The sequence below is a fragment of the Cricetulus griseus genome, chromosome 8 (assembly GCF_003668045.3).
Source record: "Cricetulus griseus strain 17A/GY chromosome 8, alternate assembly CriGri-PICRH-1.0, whole genome shotgun sequence".
NCBI lineage: Eukaryota > Metazoa > Chordata > Mammalia > Rodentia > Cricetidae > Cricetulus > Cricetulus griseus.
The window spans coordinates 26,265,092-26,284,485 of NC_048601.1; the positions used below are offsets into that span (position 1 = coordinate 26,265,092).

At 46.2% G+C, this 19,394-nt stretch overlaps 1 protein-coding gene across 33 annotated transcripts in view; it reads left to right on the forward strand.

Moving 5' to 3' along the window:
- Positions 1-19,394, forward strand: part of Cacna1c (calcium voltage-gated channel subunit alpha1 C) — a 555,448-nt gene that overhangs the window by 485,000 nt on the left and 51,054 nt on the right. For 12 of the 33 annotated variants that reach the window (XR_004771141.1, XR_004771142.1, XM_035448892.1 and 9 more), the window contains 4 exons: positions 310-468; positions 1,060-1,170; positions 14,642-14,725; positions 15,297-15,380. Coding sequence is in view for 31 of the 33 variants with exons in the window: in XM_035448892.1 (XP_035304783.1) it covers positions 310-468; positions 1,060-1,170; positions 14,642-14,725; positions 15,297-15,380 (438 nt within the window). In the remaining 2 variants the exon portion in view is untranslated. The remainder of the gene's footprint in view (positions 1-309; positions 469-1,059; positions 1,171-14,641; positions 14,726-15,296; positions 15,381-19,394) is intronic. The other 21 variants (XM_035448899.1, XM_035448901.1, XM_035448912.1 and 18 more) reach the window with 3 other exon arrangements.

Genomic DNA, 19,394 nt, shown 5'->3' on the forward strand with positions numbered 1-19,394 from the left:
AGCCAGTCAGTATTTATGAGGTGCCAAGCACTTGCTGAGCAATGCACCAATCATTACCAGTTGGAGAAAAGCAACTGAGCTCATTGCTTGCAATCTGGATAAGATTTGATGGAAGGGGCCTCTGTCCTTGAGCCTCTGTCCTTGATAGGGATGCCAGAAAAATCAGAAGCATTCTTCACATTAGATGCCACAGCTGTGAGTAGAGCCCGAGGACACAGTTTCACATGCATCCTACCTTTTATTGTCACACACACTACATCATCCCCACTCTTCCTCCATGAGCCTTCACTCCTCCTTCTTCCCTTCCAGAGACAATGTGTAGAATATGCCCTCAAGGCCCGACCTTTACGAAGGTACATCCCCAAGAACCAGCACCAGTATAAAGTGTGGTACGTGGTCAACTCTACCTACTTCGAGTATCTGATGTTCGTCCTTATCCTGCTCAACACCATCTGCCTGGCCATGCAGGTCAGTCTATGACTGGGGTGCTGGACTAGGGGAAATGCTGGGGAAGGACGTAGTAGATAGAAGGAACCACAAGGCCAGGTCAAGTGGTCACATGCCTGTGGCTGGGAAAGTCAGAGAGACAGAAGAGTAAGAGAAAGACAAGTATCCCTTCTCAGGGATGGGGTTCCTCTGAAACCTAATGGAAGAATCCCTGGGGCCCTGGATTTATAACAGAATAGAGGAGGTAGGGAACCGAGAAAATAACCCTGGAGTCATCGTCTTAAGCATGGGATGTGGAGGTGGACTCAACACCCCTACCTCCAAGGAAGTCAGTTTGTCCCAGTGCTCTCAAGTACCAGAAACATCCAGAAGTCATCATGCCCGATCATCACGAAGTCAGATCTCTGCCTCCCCAGTTATCAGAGATGGTAGGAAAGGCAAGAGCTTGCAGTATGGCCAGAGTCCACCTGCCTGCCCAAGGCATAGTGGGCAACCTTCTGAGGATGGCTCAAGGAAGATCTCTCTAGACATGGGGCATATGAGAAAGCTGGAAAAAGCTGAGCCAGAGGACTTCAGCCTCATGTTCATGGTCTTCCCCTTCCCTCCACTTAGCATTATGGCCAGAGCTGCCTCTTCAAAATTGCCATGAATATACTCAACATGCTTTTCACTGGCCTCTTCACGGTGGAGATGATCCTGAAGCTCATTGCCTTCAAACCCAAGGTAGGCCTCTGAGAACAAGCTGTCTGATGGGATAGGGGAGGGTATGTGTCCATGGGATAAGGGATGTGAAGGGAGAACTTGCCAGTGAAGGGTCATCCCTTCTCTGAAGAGCGCTGTAAAAGCTACACTGGCCAAGAGGTGAACCAGGCCAACTCCTTGAAATATAAACTTACCTTGTAGTCTTGTCCATGACTGGGATGAACAGAAAGTAGCTGAGCTGAGGTCTTTCCATGAGCTAAACTACAACCCTTCCCCTCCCATTCCCCACAACCTGGCAAGCCAAACTTCTCCTGGCACAGCCCCTCAGATCTAGGAAGGTCCCCGACATGCCCCTCTTCCATTCCATGTGTCATGCAGAAGTGATTGTGAGAAGGCCAGGCTGGGCTACTTTTGCTCAGGGCCCAGCACCCCATGCCATGCACGCATGCTCAGAGACATTGCCATTGCTCCCTTTGTCCTCCAGCACAGGAAGAGCAGTTGCCTGCATATTTTCCTGTCACTTCTTGCAAACAGCATCTCATCAAAAAAGAAGGGCTAGCACTGTCTGAATGAGGTGGGGCTGACAAAGCTGACTGCCTGTCATTCTCCTACCAGCCCCGCCCATTGTCCCAGGTGACACCAGAGCAGGCTTGAAGAAGTAGTGCCTGTAGTCCTTGACCTTCACAAAAGTCCAGAGTCTCTGATATTCACTGACCCGTGACTGGCAGCTGCTTTAGAGGGCAGCTATAACAGCAGCTCAATAACTACTGTGGCCACCCTAACATGTCTTGGAGAGTGGTGAAAAGTACATGGCTGGAGAATTACATTTAGAGATTTGAAACATTAACCAATTTTCCAAGCTTCCCCACCACCATCAACACCACCAGCAGCAGCAACTTTACCAGGTACAACACAGAACAGCAGGGGTCAAGTCAAAAAATCAGGACAAAAAGACAAGTCTTCAGCTATATCATGTTTAAATTTTGACAACGTACCCAGAACCAACTACACAATTATTAAGGGAAGGAGCTAGTGTGCTCTCTGTCACATGGAGCTGTTCACAAGGGTGTGTCCTTGGCAAGAGCTCTGCTGGATACTTTTCAGAGAGAGCAGAGACACTTTGAGTCACTTAGGGATAGTACATTCAGTATTCATAAACACTGCCTCTTCTTTTCAACCACAGGACACCTAGGGACCTTGAATACTAAGACTCCTAATGAGCCTCATTTGGTGCAGCCATAATAATGGTGTTTCCCTGCCTCCAAGAAGGAAATACGTATTTTGTCATATTTCTTTCCAAGTTTAGACCCATTAAGGGATAATTGATGTCTTGGCCTAAAAAAGACTACCAAGTTTTGTTGTGACTCCCTTCTCTGGGGCCCACAAGCATTGCCACCCACATGTTGCCCTATTCCAGGTTCCATGCCTTAGAATACAAAAGCATCACCAGAGCATCCTTAGCCAAGCCAGGAGAGCAGGATTGCTGGGCTTTACCCTCAGTTTTCAACACACGACTTAAATATTTAGTCTTCAATCACCCCACAGTGGAATCAGCCATGTTCCTTGTGTCTGAGGCCATCTCAGAGCCCTGCTGACCCATGTCTCTCTAACATTAAGCCATCTGCCCTGTGAAGCCCATGAGATTGGCATCTTCTGGTACCTTGAACTGAAACATACATTAGGTATATCCTACAGATGAAAAGCAAGCATGTTCATAAGACATAACCAACCAGGATGACCTAAACCATAAAGGGTTTCCTACTTTCTTCACTACCTGGTTTTCTGTAATGAGAACATGGGGTAAAATATGAGAAACTTTTCCTGGGTATAGAAGAGGGGCATCTCACATAGCAAGAGTCACTCTTTGTCTTCAGAGGATGGCAAGGGCATCTCGTCTATTAATTTCTCAAAAGGGACACCTGACAATAGAAGAGTGAAGACTATTCATGAGGGTGACCAAAGGCTGTTGACTAGTGAATTGAGAAGAAGATGAAGGGGTGACTGGTCCCTCTACAGCCTCATTAACTGTATTCTTCACTGACAAACAGACTAGAAAAATGTCCCTTGAAATTTTCAGACAGAATACCAGGCAGAAACCCTCATAATTCTGGTAGAAATATCTACCTGGAGTTTACCCACGAACAGTGGAGTAGCTTCTAACAGACCTGCAATACTGATGGCTTCTGGACTTTATTTTCACCAGTTGCTCATGTATGGTATGAGTTCCCTGTGAAAGAACAGTTAGCAAGAATGTAGAAGGTGGATGTGTTAGCCATCCTGGCATTATAATTGTAAAATGCCTGCAGCATTTATAGTTTTGAAGATTTGAGTGCAAGGTGCTTCCATCAACACATTCCAGGGAAGGTGGTAGGTAGTGGCACATCATAACAGGGTTGTGTATAGGAGCAATTCAGTCACATTTGTAACCAGGAATCAGAGCAAATGTGCAAGCTAGAATCCTACAATCCTCAAAGAGCAGACCCTCAGTGACTTCCCTTCTCTTCCTTCCTTCCCTTCCCTTCCTTCCTTCCCTTCCCTTCCTTTTTTCCTTCCTTCCTTCCTTCCTTCCTTCCTTCCTTCCTTCCTTCCACTAGGCTCCATTTTCTGAAAGTTCCTCCCTTCCCCCAATAACACCAGTCCAAGGACCAAGCTTTTAACACATGATCCTTTGGACACTTAACATCCAAACCACAGCATTGGCATTACCCATAGTCAGGGCTATATCATCTGGAGGTGTCCCAGATTTAGTCTTCCTTGCCATATCTGATTGGTTGACTGATCTATCAGTTCGGCTCTGTTTCTTTTTTCCATTGTCTCTACAGTGATGGATGCTTATGAGCTTTTCATTCATATCTGTTTTCTTCACTACTCAATATGGAATAAGTTTCCTCAAGAAAATCTCTGCCTGAATCCAACTGCCCAACTCCCTAAATCCATACTTCGTTCATACAAAAAATTCACAGAAATATGAGATATTAATATAAACAAGTTTAAAGACCTTCTGTTTCTCAAACAACCTAGAGAAAGCAGAAGTGATCTAGGGAAAGGATAGGTGAATGCCAAAGGAATCCTGTCCTATGGTGTAGGGAAAACAGGCTAAAGAAACCTGGATGATCCTTGGTTCTACATGAATATGCAGATGCAACTTGGAGGAAAGGTTTGGTTGGAATGTCCAGAGGTTAACTAAATAGTTGTTTAATTATATGATAGATTGTATTTCTATCATGACCTGAAATATGTCAATAATTACAGAAAAAAATAAGAAAACTTTTATGATAGATGCTAAAAATGTCCAGTGTCTAAAAATAAATATAACAAAAAGAAAACTAAAATTTTATAGCAAGGATTAAAGAGAAGCTAATAACTGAAGAGATGAATTCTCAGACTGGAAAGTCTCCATTGCTAAAACATTATTTCTTCTCAACTTGGTCCCTATATTCAGCACAAGCCCAATTAAAATTCCTAAGGAGCCCTTCCCCAACAAGAGAAGCAGAAGTGAGGGAGCCACACAACAGACTCCAGGGAGTTGTTAGGATGAGCCTTGGAGTTCAAGGGTTCTGTTCATGTTGGCAGCTCTGACCTGACTGTGGAGGGCAACACAGGGCCTGCTGAAGGGTGGTGTAACCACAGACATGGCACTCTTAGCAAGAGGACTATTGTCTTAGATAATGTCATCACTTAAATCCCTAGGCTTTGCTGTCAACAAAGGTTTATCGAGAACAACAAAATGAAGAGTTGATGAGTCTGGGGCTGCACACTCCTCCCAGCACAGTAGGTCTAGGACATCAGGGGTCAAGGCTGTCCCTAATGGGAGGTGTTTAACCTCTCTGCTTCATAGTTTTCTCAGTAAGACTGAAACTCACTTTACCCTCCATGACTAGAGGCATTCCGGTGGGGGCTGTTTTCTCCTGGGAAGCCCCGGGGCACTGAGTAGGGGGTTCTGAGACTGGTGTGTTGATTAGTTAGTGAGGAATAGCCTGGTGAGGGCTCAGAGCATGAGTTGTCTGCCAGAGCCCAGCAGTACAGAGTGGTGTCAGCACTGTGCTGATATCATCTGACAGTGAATCAGCTGTGAGGATGAAGACAACGAATGAAAGATGGCTCAAAGTGTCCTGGCCTGTCCCTCCGGGAATGGACTGGTGCTACAGTTCACTGAAATTGAGGAGAGCAGGGAGAAGCCAGCCTGAAGGGGATCTGGAGATGTATTGGGTTTTAAAAGCTGTTAAAAATCTGGAACAGGCAGTCTGGGCAAGAGATCTATTTTAGGAGTCAGTACTACATATGGCCTGCCTAAGTAGAAGTTCCAAGAGAGCTGTCCTGGAGCCTCCTCGTCCCAGAATGTGGATGCTAAGCTCACAAACAGGTGAGGGGGAGAGAAAAAGGGAGAATGAAAGGGGAGAGGGGGTCTGGAGGCTAAGAGCTGGGAGAGCCACCGTCTCTCAGGCTAATGGGCTGTGTGAGTGAGCCAGCTACAGAGAAGAAAGGGAGGATGAACAGAGAGCCTGGTGGCTGCCCTGCTAATCCAGGGGAGCAGAAGGGGATCCTAGATGTACTAGTCCCCCTCTGTGAGTGATGCAGAGGACTGTATTCCTTCAAAGTCACATTGATCTAGAAAATACAATTTAAATAACTTCAGGAGTAAGTAAAAATATTTCCTCTTAAAACTTGTATGGAAGCTGGACAGAGGTGGCACACGCCCTTTGATCCCAGCACTTGGGAGGCAGAGGCAGGCGGATCTCTGTGAGTTCGAGGCCAGCCTGATCAACAAAGCTACAAATAGAAACCCTGTCTTGAAAAACCAAAAAGAAAGAAAGAAAGAAAGAAACAAACAAACAAAGAAAGAAACAAAGAAAGAAAGAAACAAAGAAAGAAAGAAAGAAACTTGTACAGAAAGTTAGCCATCCTTTTTAGGTCTTGGATCCTTTCTAGACCCACAAGCCCCCATTTCATGATAAATATCCTGTAATGTCTTTTTAATTCGCAAACATTCACACTATTCATAAAAATGTTGAAAATACACAATCTCTTAGCCATAACGCAAGTGAAAAGGTTGTGTGTGGTAAAAGATTCATTCCCCTCAAAAGCTGAAGACAACAGAAGAGCAAAGGCTTAGGACCTTAGAGTAAAAACTGAAGTTGCATGTGCCTCTGGGAAGTCCTGTGGCTATATCACTAGTAAGGCTCAGCTGTCCCACACATCAGGATATTTGGTGTCCCTGTTCCCACCCGCTAAATCCAAAAAGCTGACCTGGCTTCCAGGACCCACTCTGTAGCTCTACCCGTTTCCACAGTGCCCCCTGGAGGCCAATGAGTGGGACAAAGAGCAACTAAATTCAGCCTCTTAACTGAATTTAGTTGAAATCTGTTCACCCAGTTACTAAAAATCACAATGTCTTTCGCTGTCAGTGGAACCAATGGGCCCACAGACTCGCCACACATGTCACTTAAAGGAATAGAAATAGAAAGGTGGAGGGAGGAGGGCACTGTATATGACAAGCCACCACCCCTCCCACTCCCCCTGGCCTCATTAGGAGAGCCCAGGGACCTGTGGGTGTGCAGCCAGCCCCTGCTTGCTTTCTAGCAGCTGATTGGTAAGAAGGCATTCCCCTGATTATTGTTTATTTACGTGTGCCCACGGACACCTGGTGTGCACAGTGCCCAGCAGACAGGCACAAATGGCCTCCTCTGGAGGGACCTCCTCGCCACAGCTCTTGTACCCAGAGATTTGCATATTGTTGCAACATTGTGACAGGTTTCTTTCCTGCATGGTGCTTTCACCATGAATGATAAAAAGTAATTATATGACTTACATAAAGCCTTAGTGTGGGAAGGGAAGTATTAGCTATTACATTTAATTATTTAATGTGGAGAAGTATTCACACTGTGTAAAAGCCCAGTGGGAAAGTACACTGTGGTTCCCTGTCTCTGATCCTGCCACTGGAAAAGAAACTGAACACACGAGTAGAGGGATTCCCAAGCCTAGGAGGTGCTGAGGCTTGAAGTCAACCTACACAAAACCTGCCTGGGTGGCCACAGACTACCGTATTCTCCTGGGCAGGAAGGGCCTTCTATAATGCTGGAGCCACCAGGAAGTGAGGCAGTAATGGCAGGAAAGTGGGCATTGAGCACTTCCTCAGAACCAGACCTTGCAGGTACTTCCCGTGCATAACACCGCACAAACTGCACATACCCACAGAGACAATGTGCAGTTGTTATTGCCACGTAAGGAAGCTGAGCCACAGAGGCTAGACAGCTTGCTCACGGCTGTCCAGAGTCGCCTCTGAGAGTGAAAGTGGCCCACCATTTCATTTGTGTCTTATTACAAATGTGAGGCAGGTGACTGAATCAAATAACCTCTATTGAATCATACCTGTAAAATCAGGCAGACTCGGGGCCTGGGACCAACGGACAGTAGGTGGGGCTGGGGAGCGGAGAAGGGTATTAAGCAGGAAGAAGCACGTCATGGCCAGGTTTTGAAAGCTTCCCCAGAGCCTTGCCATCACACTGTTTAGAGAGCTGCAGCAGGACCAGGCTCTTTCCCTCCCTCTCAGAAAAGGCAGCCTGCTCTTCCTTGTTAGGCCACTCCCATTGCTGCCAGGTCCTCTTAGTCATGGGCTATAGGGCATTGTGAGCTCAACCCTGAAGCTGTTTGCCATGCCTGGCTCCAGGGATACAGCCTCTAGCACCCTAACCTGAGAGGAGTCTTTTGCATCAATCTGTTCATCTATTGTAGTATTGCAGGGAGATGCAGCTATGGGATCACCCAGTCTACCTAGTACAACTAAGGCAACTAAGGCAGAAAAATCTCCTGAGACCCCAAAAGGAACTTAGGTCATAGTTCCCAATTCTACCTGCTTCAGGAGGTAGACTCGATTTAGGTCCACGGACTAGATCCAGCCTTGCATACTTCTATGCTCCCGGTAGCCCCCATTGCATGTTGATGAGATAAATGAATGAATGCCTTCAATTTGTTCCAGTGGAACTCCAGAGCAGAAGGTGTCTATGAAAAGCATACATCCCCAGGTCTGTATTCCTCCAGCCATCCTTGGAGTACCACATCAGCGTCCCAGTGAGGACATCTTCAGGGCAACGTCCCAACCCTGGCCTGCTCTTGCCCATTGGCCTCCAGTAGCCAGCTTTCTGTGGGAAGCTGTCCAGAGCTTCTGAATTAGCAGGCTACAGAACAGGCCTGACAAAAAAGCTGAAATCCTCACTGCCTCTCAGGCTGTAGGCCATGAGCAGCTGTGTGCTCTGTTACGCCTTCGCCACTAGACGCCACTAATCTCCGTGATTAGTTATATCTAAGTGGCACCCTAATGTAATGCGATTTATATTATCTCTGCTTGGTGTCAGTTAACCATTGATTCCATGATATTCCATAATATCATCTCTTCACAGACACAGTGAGGCTTCGCCACGGTCACTGCCGTGTCTGGCTGGATTCAGCACCTCCCCCAAGTTCATCTAGTTTGTTACCTCTCAACTCCACAGCTCAGGACCCAGAAAAACCATTCCTTCCAGGAACTAGGTTCAGCATTCCGTCATGCCTGTCCCCTCCACACCAACTCACAGCCTGTGCTGCTGGTCAACCTCATGTCTGACAGCTTTCTTCAGACATTTGCTCCCCCAAACCAGGACTCTCCACTGTTTGGGACCCCATGCTCTAGACTGGGTATAGGCCACTTTGGTCTCTCTCCCTTTAAACCCTGCTCTGCACGGAGGGTTTGACCACTCCCACTGGTTTCATGTTGACTCATGTGTCTTTTCCCTGCCAGAATTGTGTGGCCAGTCCAGAGTTCTATATTTTGGCTACTTCACATCCAGGCCTCTCCCTCCTCTTCCTCTTCCTTTTTCCTCCTTTCTCTTTTTCCTTTTCCCTGTTCTCGGCACCCCCGTTTCCTGCCATCCATGTGTTGTGTATCTCCCCGCCCTGCATAGTCTCCCTTCCCCCACCTACCTTAAGTGACCGTTTTCACTTACAGCAGCTCCAGCTCTTGCTTTTCACATTATTTCTACCATCTCCATTCCATGGCATTGAGTCCTCCCTTCTCTGTTTTTGTTTGAGGGTTTTTGGTGGTTTTTTTTTTTTGTAGTTTCTTTTTTTAACTTTTCACCTCTCTGTGTCAACAGTCTCACTTCTAATCTCAGCTCAGATCTCCCAAAGCTCTCCTGTGCTCTAGTGGCCTGGAAGGGAGCAGTCCTGGGTCAGTGTCCCTGAAGAGACACTGTGTCATCCCCTTTCATGGCAGGTAGCAAGAAGGTCCTGGCTTCCTCTTTGCTTCTTCGCTTGGCTTTGCCAGACCCATATAAGGTAAATGATGAGGGTGGGCAGGAAGGAACATAGAAGACAAAAATAACAAAGAATAGAAAGGACATAATTTTTACCTTAAAATTCCTAAGGATGAGTAACATAACCCTGGCATACCAATGAAAGTATGTATAGAGCTTTTGTGGCTTCCTACATTCCACCACCTGATGTGGTGCTCCTGGCAGATTGGTGCTCCTGGCAGAGGAGGCTTCTGCTCTGGGTAGAAGAGAAACAGAATCCAGAATCCTGCAAAGGTGTGTCCCTACAACCTCTTCTGCAGTGATCTTACTCTCTGCGTCAGAGATGAAGGCCCACCCCCAGCACAGCACTCCTTTCACCCAGCCTTCTAGCCCAAGGAAGACCATGTCTCCTCTGGTTTGAATAGTTGCTTTTTAAACATTTAACAGTGAACTATCTATATGAACTAGAGTCTGATGGAAATTAAACCATGACAAGCTGTATGCTGTCATGGTGTCAACAGTGCCAGCCTGATTACACTCAAGAGCATCTAAAGACTAGCAGAAAGGGCCTTGGCAAGCCCAAGAATCTTCATCTTCTTTCCTCCTCTGCTCCATGCTTTGCTTCTCAGTGCCTGGTTTTGATTTTCCCTTTGTTCAGTCCCACAAGAAACCTGAGCTGTAGATGCTGCTTAACAATGAGGTGAGCACATTGACTCTAGCTAATGATGACCGTTGCTAATAGGAATTTAGAGCTCCCTCCAGATTAGGCGCAGGTCTAAAGTATTGTGTATGTGTGAGTTGGACATTTAGAAGTAGGGACCTGGTGGAAGGTAGGTCCTCGAAGGAATGTCTTTGAAGTGTAGAAACCCTTTCTGTTTTCCTTTGCTTGACCAATGTCTTAGTTAGGGTTTCTATTGCTGTGAAGAGACACCATTACCATGACAACTCTTAAAGGATAGCATTCCATTGGGGTGGCTCACTTACAGTTCAGAGGTTCAGTCCATTATCATCATGGTGGGACATGGTGGTGTGCAGACAGACATGGGGCTGAAGAAATAGCTGAGAGTCCTACATCTTGCAGGCAACAGGAAGTAATCTGGTATCACACTGAGTGAAGCTTGAGCATATCTGAGACTTCAAAGCCTATCTTCACAGTGACATGCTTCCTATAGCAAGGCCATTCCTACTCCAACAAAGACATGCCTCCCAATAGCACCATTCCCTCTGGGGACCATTTTCTTTCAAACCTCCACAACCACCATGGAATGAACAGACCTATTTCTGCCACCATCCACGACCTCACGAGAGACCCAAAGCAGTAGAAACAGTGCCCCGTTACCTAAAAACATGACCAAAATCAATTTTCTCTCTTACTGATTCCCAAATATATTTTGTCATGATAATGGAAAACTGACATACACAGTTTCCCTAGTTAGTAAGTGGCAGAATAAGATTTAAACCAACTATCTTCAGAGATCATACTGTTACTACCACTGCCTCTGTCAAAAGGGTAGGTCTCCCATGACATTGATGAATAGAGATACAGCTAATCCAAAAGAGAAGGAAATCCAAAATCTTGTGCATGTGAAATGTGTAGCATGAAACTTTTGTCATCATTTTTCCTTCCTGAAAATGATTGGGTGAAGCAAATGCTAATTAGCTGTCCATTACTCAGCAACCTCTCCCAGCGGGAGGAGGTTAAGGAGTGATGATAATCAGACTGTGTCTCCAGGGGCCATGCTGACCTTCCGCAGCTAGGCCAGAGGAGAGGCCCCTATTCTGACTTCATTCCAAGATGCTGGTAATTTGAAAAGGGGAGACCACTCAGCGTGGAGGATGTTGCAGGTAGCAAGAGAAGTCTTATAGTTGTACTTGCACCATCTTTTCTGTATGCACCACCTTCCCTGGCTCTGAGGAGCTGGGCACACAGAGGTTTGGTTTGCCACTTCTAAAAGAGCCTACACAATGCTCTCTGGCCCTGATTTTCCACCTATAGGGAACCCACTCAACAGAAAAAAAAATGGTGGCAAGTATAAGCTGGTCCTGGTCAAATGGATTTTATAAAAGAAAATGTGACTTTCCCACCTTCCTCTCTGTTACGTCCACAAGCCCCCATTACTTGTGGAAAAATGAATGGTGGGGAAGTAGGTACATGTGCATACATGTGTGTGTATGAAAGACTGTACACACCAGAGCTAATAGAAGAAACCGTCTTCTAGGCCCCTTATATAAGGACTTGGCCAGGTGTCTCCTTGGACAACCCATTTACTACCAAATTGGACATGGGCTTTGTTTCTGGAACTGGTGTGGGGCAAGTGGGAGGCCATGGTTCTTGAAACAGTGGGAAGAAGAAACCAACTAAGGGGTTGGAAACCTGGAAGCTGACTCAGAAGCCATCCTCGGGGTCCAGTGGGGAGGACTAATGGGCCAAGGGACAGAGGGTTGGGATTGTGGGTATATAGGTCATGGTGAAAAGCTGCCTCTTCAAGGGACTCTCCACCCTCCTGCTCTGACACCTCTGCATTCCAGCTGTGCATGTGTCTGCCAGGACTGGGTCCACCAGAGCCTTTGGCAACAAGGGAACTAATTGGTTTCTGCACCCAATGGTTTCCACAAGGTAATTTTCCAGAGGACAGAGAAACCAAGCAAAAGCCCCAGCTGATGGGCAACCAGGTGTGATTAATCCCCACAGGCCTAGGCAGTCCAATGATATGCAGCTATGGCTGGAGGAGGGTGACGACTGGCAGTCATTTCTTTCTCTCTACACACACACAAAAAAAAATACATCCAAGAGAAGGGGCGAGCAGAGATGCACAGCTGGAGGTTGACAGAGTCCCTTTAAATCTCAGCCCCTTCCCCTGCTGCATACTAGCAAATTAACTGTGTGTGTATCTCTCTTCACCGTGTAGCCCACTCTTCACTTTCTTCCTTCTCCTCTCTCCCCACTCAGAGGTATTGCAGACATGGCCGATTTACCCATTGGTTTCAGGTCTTTGATGGATGAGGAGACTCCAGCTTCACTGCCTTGTGTGAAAACTGAAACTCCCGCCCTCCTCTCTCCTCCTGTTCCATGCCCCAATAATGTTTGCTTGCCACGTTTTCTAGGTTGGTGCTCAACATCCTACAGTGTCATTTTTGGACCGGTTTCTCTCCCTTCTCTTCTTTGACTTCTCTTCAATATTTCTTCTGAAATAGCTCTATTCCAGACAAACAACTCACATTTAAAGACAGCCTCCAGCATTTTCCAAGATCAAGTTTTTAAGCATTCACATATGTAGGATTCATTTGAGAGATTCCCTCCCCCAAATCAATGTCCCCTTCCTACCCTGAGTGGTGTCTAAGAACCTGGGGGTACATTGGTTATTTCCTGTTAAGATTGTGTGTGACTTAAATGGAAGAGGGAAGTCTCTGCCTGAGATAGTCAGGGTGTTGCTCTAGGAAGCCAGCAAGAGAGCCCTGGCGCAGGCTGACCCTCATCTGACCTGTGACCTAGACAACTTCAGCCCCAGTCTGGCTGCCCAAAGCCTCCTGGGGCAACAGAGGTTTTCTTTGGGCAGAAATGCCTGGGAACTTAGAGTCCCTTTTCCTTGGGGCCTGACCTCTTCTAAGAATAATAGCCTTAGGCCAGCCCATCTTGTAGTTTACTATGGAAGGAGATGTCTGGGAAGCCAGGCAATTTAGGGGGCTGGGTAGAGCAAGGAGGATGGAAGAACATAGGCTCAGCTCTTGTGAGTAAAAGAATGCAAGAGAGTGGCCGTCTTAGAGAGCTGAGAAGCTCCCTGCACACTCTTCCTGTTTCCAAAGCCTCTTGCCAACCTCAGACATCCGTCTGCAGAGAGCTCCGGGCATGGGAGCAGTGACCTTGCCAAGCAAACAAGGGCAATGCTAATCTGTCCCCTTTGGAGAGCATTACCTGGAAAAAAATGGAGCAAATGTCATTTTTTTTTAAGAAGATAGATCTCCTGGCCCTAGATACTCTACATTCCACTGAGGGGCACACAACTGTCCTGTTATTGGGGTTTCCTGGGCTGTGGCTCTATGCTCTGTAGAGACTTGGGACATGACCCTTTAAGCTGCCACACTCCTACAGAGGCAATAATAAAGACCTGAGAATGCCACTTGCTCTTTGTAAGGCGGCTGCCCACCCAGGAGTCTACCCAGCCCTCTGGACATTCTAGATACCTGGCCACACAATTGTCCATGTCCTTCAAAAAGTCTTCAATGGCAGCTCATCTCTTCCCTCTTGTGAATAAGTGGAACGTCAATTAAACCATGTATACAGGTGACAATAATAAAGTTGGGAACCTAGTCTTCCCCTTCTGAGACTCTCTCTTCCACAAGGCTCTCCTACCTTTATTCTCTTTCTAAGAAGGCAGTAACCCCACCCACTAGTCAATCCCACCTCCACCAGCCCAGCCCAGGGAAGTCTTTAAGTCCTTGATAATGCCCATCACTTTTGGGAGCATTTTCATTTTACTGAGACTTTATGTCAAGGGGCCTGGGATTGTACTTGAGAGAAACCCCTGAGGGTACTGTCTAGAAAGGCCTCCTAGACCAGGAGACACTTCAATCCCATTAGGAAAGTTTTTACAAGGCAAACTTGCCCTGAGACAGACGGGCATGTCCATTGCAGGAAAGAGGCTAAACCCCATTCTGTCTATACAGGGTCTAACTCACTGTGGACACTGCTGGAGTGATTTGGTCCTTTGGCTGTCTCTGAGCTTGCATTCCAGTCCTGTCAACCACAAGACATCAGCCACTGACTTCCATCCCTCCTGATAGGTCCTTCTGGTAGAGAGAGCTGAGGGTACGGGTCCTTTACTATATGTTAGATGCTAGATCTAGATACTATATACTAACTATGTACTATGTACTAGAGGAGATGCCACATAAACGATAGAATCCAGCCACACCCTGAACCACTGTGTCTTACACTTGTCCCTATGCCCATGGGCACTTCTGCCCTGAGGAAGGGGAAGGGTCCCCTGTGGAGGAGGTAGAGAGAATGCAAATCACGTGACCCATGAAAGGCAGGACAGGAGGGCTGAACTGAATGCCTCTCTGCTGCTCATACCCAATCAGGCTCCTGGCAGACGCTGACATTTGGAACTCCCAACAGCAACACTCAGGTGCCTGGACAGTGATTCTAATGGTGATGTTGCTCTGTTCTTGTCTGTCTAATATTCCTTTTTAATCCCCATCCTGCCTGCCCCTCCCTCATGTAGGGTTACTTTAGTGATCCCTGGAATGTTTTTGACTTCCTCATCGTGATTGGGAGCATAATTGATGTCATTCTCAGTGAAACTAATGTGAGTATCACTCTGCCCTCCCCAGGGACCCTACTCCTTCCGCCTCTTCGCCTCCTCCACTCTCTCTCCTCTCTCGCTCACTCTTTGTTTACCTCTTTTTATGTTTTTTTTTAATTTCTGATTTTACCCACCTCCAGTCATGCTTTTTATTGAACCTGCCGTCGTCTTGTAGGGGAAAAAAAGCAGAAATCTGTTCTCCTTTTTTTCCCACTTGTCCTGGCTGCGCTGGGCCCAAGGGCGCAGAGCTGAGCGGAGGGGACAGGCTGCACATTGGTTGGGCCAACACTGGCTGCCTTCCAGGTGGCTGTCGCCCACCCACCTCGGAACTAACCTAGCTTTTGTCAGGCCTCTCGATCCTGCGAAAACCAGGTTGCCCAGGTTTGAGCTGCCAGAACTATAGAGTGGTAAGAGTATTTAATATACCCACGTAACCTCTTTCTTTTCTCATTTTTTTCTCTTCTCTCCTTTCTTTCATGCCTCTTTTTTTTTCATTTCCCTCCCTTTGTTTTGTTTTCTCCTCTTTTGTTGGTTTGTTCCCTTCTCTCTTTCCTGGCTTTTCTGCCCCATGCAGCACTATTTCTGTGATGCATGGAATACATTTGATGCCTTGATTGTTGTGGGTAGCATTGTTGATATAGCAATCACCGAGGTACACGTAAGTACATGGTGTCTGTGACCCAGCTGACCCCGCCTGCTCTAACATCCATTTGTTTCTCCCTGCTTTATTTTTGTCTTTCATTTTTATTTTCTGTGCTGCCCCACCTCCTTATTTTTATTTCATTTTTTAAAATTTGTTTAAATTTTAAAAATTTGGTTCAAATTATTTTTTTCTTATTGCTTTGTTTGGAGATTTTTTAATTTTTTTAATCTTTGGAACGCACTAAGACTTCCTTTTAAGTGTTGGTTGCTGCATCTTTTTCTCTCTCCCTTTATAATCAGCCTGGCATGACTCACACTGTATAGGAGGGTGCAGCTATGTGAATTACGGAGTGAGAAAACGAAGGGTTCTTTACAAGTTCTGGACAACCACTGGAGCTGGGACCCAAACCTCTCCTAACCCAAAGCTTCACCTCCAGATACTGCCTCTCCTCCTGTTGGTTTTCCATCCCCATAACATCCTAAAAAGGCGTGCCCTCAAAACAGAACATCCAGAGTTGAGGCTAGGAATTTGCCTTCATTGTCAACCATGGCCCACCCTCTCCCATAAAGTACTTTAATTGTCTTCCCATTGAACAAACTCTGTCTACTTTGACTAAACATCAGTATCCCATGCGGACACTTTCAGGGAGAGAAGTACTGATGGTGTTTGGGATTTGCTTGTTCTCTATCTCTGGGAACAGTAAAGAGCCTGGTGGCTGGGTGATTTACTGAGAGCTTTCCGGGTGGGTTTTGTCTTTCCATTGCCATAGAAACAGGATCCATGTAAGAGCCTCATATCCATATGAACTCATCATGGAGAGTAGACTGTGCACCCATCTGCTCTCCCTCCCTCACCCCTCATAACCTGCCCCTGGCTCACTGGCCACAGGCAGGCCCCACAGCCATAGCCCTGTTGCCCTCTCCTCCCCAGAGCTGCCTCCTTCTATACGGTTCTTGCACATGTCTTTTTGTTACCTGGCATGTTTGAGTATCCTCTCTTTATCTATAAGCAAGTCTTCTTGCTATTAGTCCTTAACATGTATTGTTTACTTTCTGTCATTATTTTTCCATAAGTAAGAGATTTGATAATGTTTGCGTAAACCTTTGGCGGGTAGAACCATCGAATAACAGCACAGAGCACCCAGTTCTGGGACATGATCATAGATGTTTGGAATTCTCTTGCTGCCCTCCACACATCCCACTACCTCCATGCAGCCTGGCCCATTCCCAAGACATTGAACTGACATGTTCTTTTACTAGTTTGATTCTCCTCTGTGTAGACACTGTGCTTAAGAAGGAGGAGCTTACATTCTACATATGTCCCTTCCTTTGTCCCCTTGCCTATGCCCTTGCTTATCCTATAGCTCTAGCCTCAATTGCCCCTCTGTCTCAAAGGGTTTGTCTTTGTCTCAGTGTGTGTGTGTGTGTGTGTGTGTGTGTGTGTGTGTGTGTACTTGCATGTAAGCCCTTAGGCTTGATTCCTTCCAGTAAACCCTCAGATAACTAAAAACCAAAATCAGTCTTCCACAACTGCTGCTAGCTTCCTTTCTGAGTAGACTCCCAGCATGCAGTCTGTGTGAACCCTAAGTTATATTCCTGTTGTTATTTAAGTCTCGGAACTTAAAGGCCAGACTCTACACTTAGCACAGATGTCATGTGCTTTGCTGTTCTGAGGGTCCTGCAGGAGAGCAGTTAAAGACTGAGGCATGGACTTTGCCATCTGTATGTAGACAGTAGTGAAGACTTGTACAGAAATCAATGCAGAGATCTGCAGTAGGAAAACACAGGGAAGGACGCTGGCTGCTTCCCATGATGGCAGAAGACCCATTGTAGCCCCCAGAAGTTCCTCTGAGGTTCTTGTACTGCTAGCAAAAGCAATAGCTCTCATCCTGCCATAACTTCTCTGTTTCTGTTTTCAGTGAAAACAAAGGCAAAGCAAATACACAGTTCCCTATATAAAATAAATGTGTGTATAGATGTTTGCTCACATAAAAGCACCAATTTAAAAGCCCTATGTCAACTGTAAAGGTCTATGAAGTAAAACTGAAAGCATTCAAGCAAATCACATCAAAACGCCTGCCTCACAAGACCATCTCCTTGGTATACCCGTAACTTGTAACCCCCACACACCAGGAGTGCCCCCCCTTTCCAGATGTTATTAATGAGGCTCATGGAGTGGACCAGCAGGTACAGCCACCAGAGAAAGTGCAGGGCATCAACAGTCACATAACCAGAGCCTTGGCAGGCCTTTGGCCACACATGTTATCCAACAGCAGCCAGTAGGAGAGCTGCATAAGAACACCCTGCTTGTGTTCCTCTGCCTTTCGGTGATGAGCAGCTGCAAGGACAGTGTCAGGATTTTCTTAGGATCCCATGGGAAAATTCAGGAAATCCTGCATCCCTAACACCTTCTCCAGTGGAGGTGGGGTTTAAATGAGTCCACCAGACCCAAGATAAATGATAAACAGGTATTTATTAGGGAAGCACTTACGCAAATACTAGTAAATAACTGCTGTGGTCTTCCTGCTCCTGAAGATGCAGTCTCTGCCCTTCCAATGCTCTGACCACAACCCAAGAGAGGGAGCCAGCCCCTCCTCTTCCTTATAAGGGGTCATGTCTGCACACCTGAAATCATGCCTGTAGGATGTGTCCAGCATCACAGCATCACTGGCAAAGCAAGAAGCCATTACATTTCCCCTTTTGTCTAAATAAGAGGGTTTTAAGCCTGATACAAAAATTATATACAATGATAACAAATATCAAGCATAGTCCAAGAGAAAGAAAGGTAAAAACATACACAAATTTAAAGCTACAACCAGCAAGAACAGCATTAAGCAAGAAACACATACTAAATGTCCAGACCCAGGGTAATGGCATTAACAGAGATTACTCTGATAGCTGTCCTATTCTAAAAAGTGTAATTCTTATACCTAATATGTTCTATCTAAGATAAGAGAGGATATTAGCTGTGACTATCTAGTCTTCAACCTCATCAAAAGACCTGAGAAGGAAAATAACGTTACTAGGGTGAGCAGAAAGTATAAACAGGCGACTTCCTAAAGGTGCAAGAAATAACAGAAACAGCAGGCTACCTGGACAGTCACCCAAGGTCTCACAGTATTGTCAGGGTAAACAACTTTGGCTAAGTATTAGGATATCTGACAGACCATCTCAGAAGCAGGAAAATTTGAAAGACTGTCCTACCCTGACTTGGCAAGGTTCAGCAGTCTCTATGTTTATCTCTGGCTTACCCAGTTAGGACAGCATGTCCAATGTCAGATGTTGAGGCAGGGGCAGTTCTTTGTTCAAAAGGCCAGTATTGCCAAGAAGAAAAATAACTCTAAATGGAGTGTCATCGGTGCCCATCATACTCTCGGAAATAGGTCGGTGCTGTCGGGAGCAATTGTGTCTCGTGTCAGTGGAGTTCTAAATTATTAAAACATTTAAATGCCATATTCTGTAGATCTTTGAAGTGTTTGAAGATCAAATATCTATGTTGGGTACATCTCTGAACACATAGAGAACCTGACTAACATCATTAGGTATAGGAGGCATGGGTAACTATGATCTGTAACGCTCAAAAACATACATTGCTTACTGACTGCCTCCCATGAGGTGCAGTCTCTGCCCTTCGGATGCTCTGACCACAACCCAAGAGAGTAAGCCAGCCCCTCCTCTTTCTTATAATGGGTCACGTCTGCATACCTGAAGCCACACTTCTAGGACATGGCCACCACCACAAGTGCACTGGCAAAGCAAGATGCCACTACACTCCAGGCTGTCCCATATTTCTCTAGACACACAGTGTCATCACAAGCGTAGATTCCAAGAAAACTTGTTCTATCCAGAAGCTATCCAAGATGGCTTTTCACCTGTAACCCATCTCCTCAGGCTCCTCTGGGACATGGCTGGCTCTTGTCCACTCACAGACTCCCTTATTCACCCTAATGTCCTTACAAGTATTTTGCATATTTAAATCCACCTACTTTTCCATCTTGCTTTCCCCAGGTGAGTGCCCTTCCCTCCCAGG